This window comes from Dama dama, chromosome 18 (assembly GCF_033118175.1).
Source record: "Dama dama isolate Ldn47 chromosome 18, ASM3311817v1, whole genome shotgun sequence".
NCBI classification, from domain to species: domain Eukaryota; kingdom Metazoa; phylum Chordata; class Mammalia; order Artiodactyla; family Cervidae; genus Dama; species Dama dama.
Genome location: NC_083698.1, coordinates 51,420,001 through 51,422,500, shown reverse-complemented (window position 1 = coordinate 51,422,500; position 2,500 = coordinate 51,420,001). Strand labels below are relative to the sequence as shown.

General features: G+C 34.8%; 1 protein-coding gene across 6 annotated transcripts in view; it reads left to right on the top strand.

The window, feature by feature from the left end:
• The window catches only part of FOXP2 (forkhead box P2), a 634,677-nt gene that overhangs the window by 585,875 nt on the left and 46,302 nt on the right, over positions 1-2,500 (top strand). For all 6 annotated transcript variants that reach the window (XM_061165326.1, XM_061165325.1, XM_061165324.1 and 3 more), the window contains one exon: positions 1,285-1,368. In XM_061165326.1, the coding sequence (XP_061021309.1) occupies positions 1,285-1,368 (84 nt within the window). The remainder of the gene's footprint in view (positions 1-1,284; positions 1,369-2,500) is intronic.

The following is a 2,500-nucleotide window of genomic DNA, read 5'->3' as shown; positions in this document are numbered from 1 at the left end:
ATGAGATTTTATAGCAAAAAGCCTTTATAGTATCATGCCTACAAGTTAATACTCTAAAAAAAAAATCTTTCTCTTTTCTACCTCTAGTGTATTTTTAATTGAAGAACTTAACAAGAATCCTTGTCTTGGAATAATGGCAAATCATTTATAATGTCACAGATGGTAATATGTGTATTGTATCAAATGCTGCTAACTTAAATAAAAAACATTACTGTTAATATTGAAACAGAATTTGGCCAAAAATAAACAGAGCTTATAAAACTGATCAGAAAGCAATTATATCCCCCCTCAGTATCATTTTTGCTGCATTTTTCTTAACCCTCTAAGTCTTCCTCTAATATTTCATCTTAATGATGATTTTTTTCTCAATCAAACCAATACCTTGTTTCATTTAATTAAACATACAATTTCTTTGTCTTCACACTTTGCTACATCTTAAATTGTTTTAAATTCATCATTCACTAAACACATAAATGTCATTGCTTTTTTCCAAGGAACTCCTAAAAATATTTTGACTTGTAAAAAAATCAAGAACACATAAAAAGCATCATTGCTGCTGTTGTTTAAAAAGCTTTCTTGTGAACCTGTTTACCATTTATAAAAGGTAGACTAAAACATAAGAGTTCGGCTGATGAGACTGTCTGCAGTGTGACCAATTATGCCTCCTTTTTTTTTTTTGTCTGCTGTGTCTGACTGATGGAGAAGTAAGGTCCGTCACTTGTAATGAGACCCAGTGCAAGTGTAGATGCCTACTCTGAGTCAGAGTTCAGCGTTTCACACTGCCTGGTCCCTGTCACTCTATTGAATTAGATTGATGATGGCAGATTGCAGGGGGCACTAACTGGACCTCAGTGGGAACGCATGAAGTGTGGAGACAATCCTGGCAGGCCTTCGCTTTGAGAACCCTTCACCCTTTCACAGCTGCTGGCACTAGTCCATTGCTAACAGTGTCCACAGGACTTTAAAGAGACACCATGGGCCTTCTAATTTATGGTTTCAGTAACTTGTTACTGTCGAGGCAACTGTGACCTCAATTCTCTTATTGACAAAAAGATGAAGTGTTATTTGTTTTCTCTGACCTTTTAACATAAGGAAAGCTATAAAAGTTTTTCCCTACTCCGTAGCTAAAGTTGTGTTTCCCCTCAGATGAGTTCCTACAGACACAGACTTTTATATGCAGGAATCATTACTCGGAGACAAGCTCAATGATAAGATGTATCACTGCAGCAAAATAGCTGTATCAGTCATTTCTAAAATGCTTCTGATCTCACTTTTTCTTAACAGCTTTCTAAAGAACGCGAACGTCTTCAAGCTATGATGACCCACTTGCACATGCGACCCTCAGAGCCCAAACCATCTCCCAAACCTGTAAGTGCATATTGCTTTTATAAATAGTAAATAGCTCTAGCGATGTAACAGACTAAGAAAATGAACAATTTAGCGACAGTTAGAAAACAATGAGTGTGATGAAAAATACGGCAATAAAATGAAAGTAAAATGTAATCGCTGGTCAAATTGTATGTTTCTTTTAAAGTAATGCTATCTTTTACAAAATCTATCCAATCTACACCATGGGTGATACTAAACAAAGTACACCTATCAGTGCAGAAATCACTGCCTTGAGGCTGAAGCCAGAGAGAATATCTTTCTGTGATAGGTTTACAGATATGAAAAAGAAACCCATTTTTGAGCACCCTGAAAGGCAGAACAGTACAAATCACAAATAGAGAGGTATGTGGTATGCCGAAGAGGATTTGGATCAATCATAAGATACATATAAATAGATTTTTTTTAAATCAAATGTTTTGTCAAGATGTCATGGTATTTTTAAAGCCAATTTTGTTCTCTTTCTCTGGTTGTTATTTCAGTTAAGATGTATTGCACATATTGGTACATTTTACCATAGAGTACACATTATGTTAATTTAGAGAGCTTATGACAAGGAAAATGGGTGAGATTATAGAAAATAAAAACTGCAGTTTCCCTAAAAATATATAAGACATTGAAGCCAACCTGATTATGTAGTCAGATACACAGACTGTTGAAAAGAATATACTTTATCTCACTCAGCTCATGTTTGCAGAGAAAGTTAGAGTAATCAACTGGGTAACTCTAGTTTAATGAAAGTTTGTGGGGATACTTTTTAATAAGGCCCCTGTATAGACTGATGAGTAGTGATTGCCAGCTTTGCCTCTCTCTCCATTTCTTTAGATAAAAAAAGATCATTTGGTTTTGTAGTGGGAGAGGAAATAAAAGACAGACTACATTGTATGAGTTTTCTCCTAATGTCTCTGTATCACTTGCCGATTAGCATTATTCAAAATTTGTTCTCTTTTGCATAGAGATTGCATTTATTTAAATTCTGCTGAGGTATTTCTGCAACATCTCAGAGTTCTTCCTTTGTAACTATGTATCAGTGTAGGTAACTCTAAACACATTTTTAATAGGAAGAAAGGAGAAGGGTATCTTTTTTAATCTGACATTGTTGCTTTTTTAACTT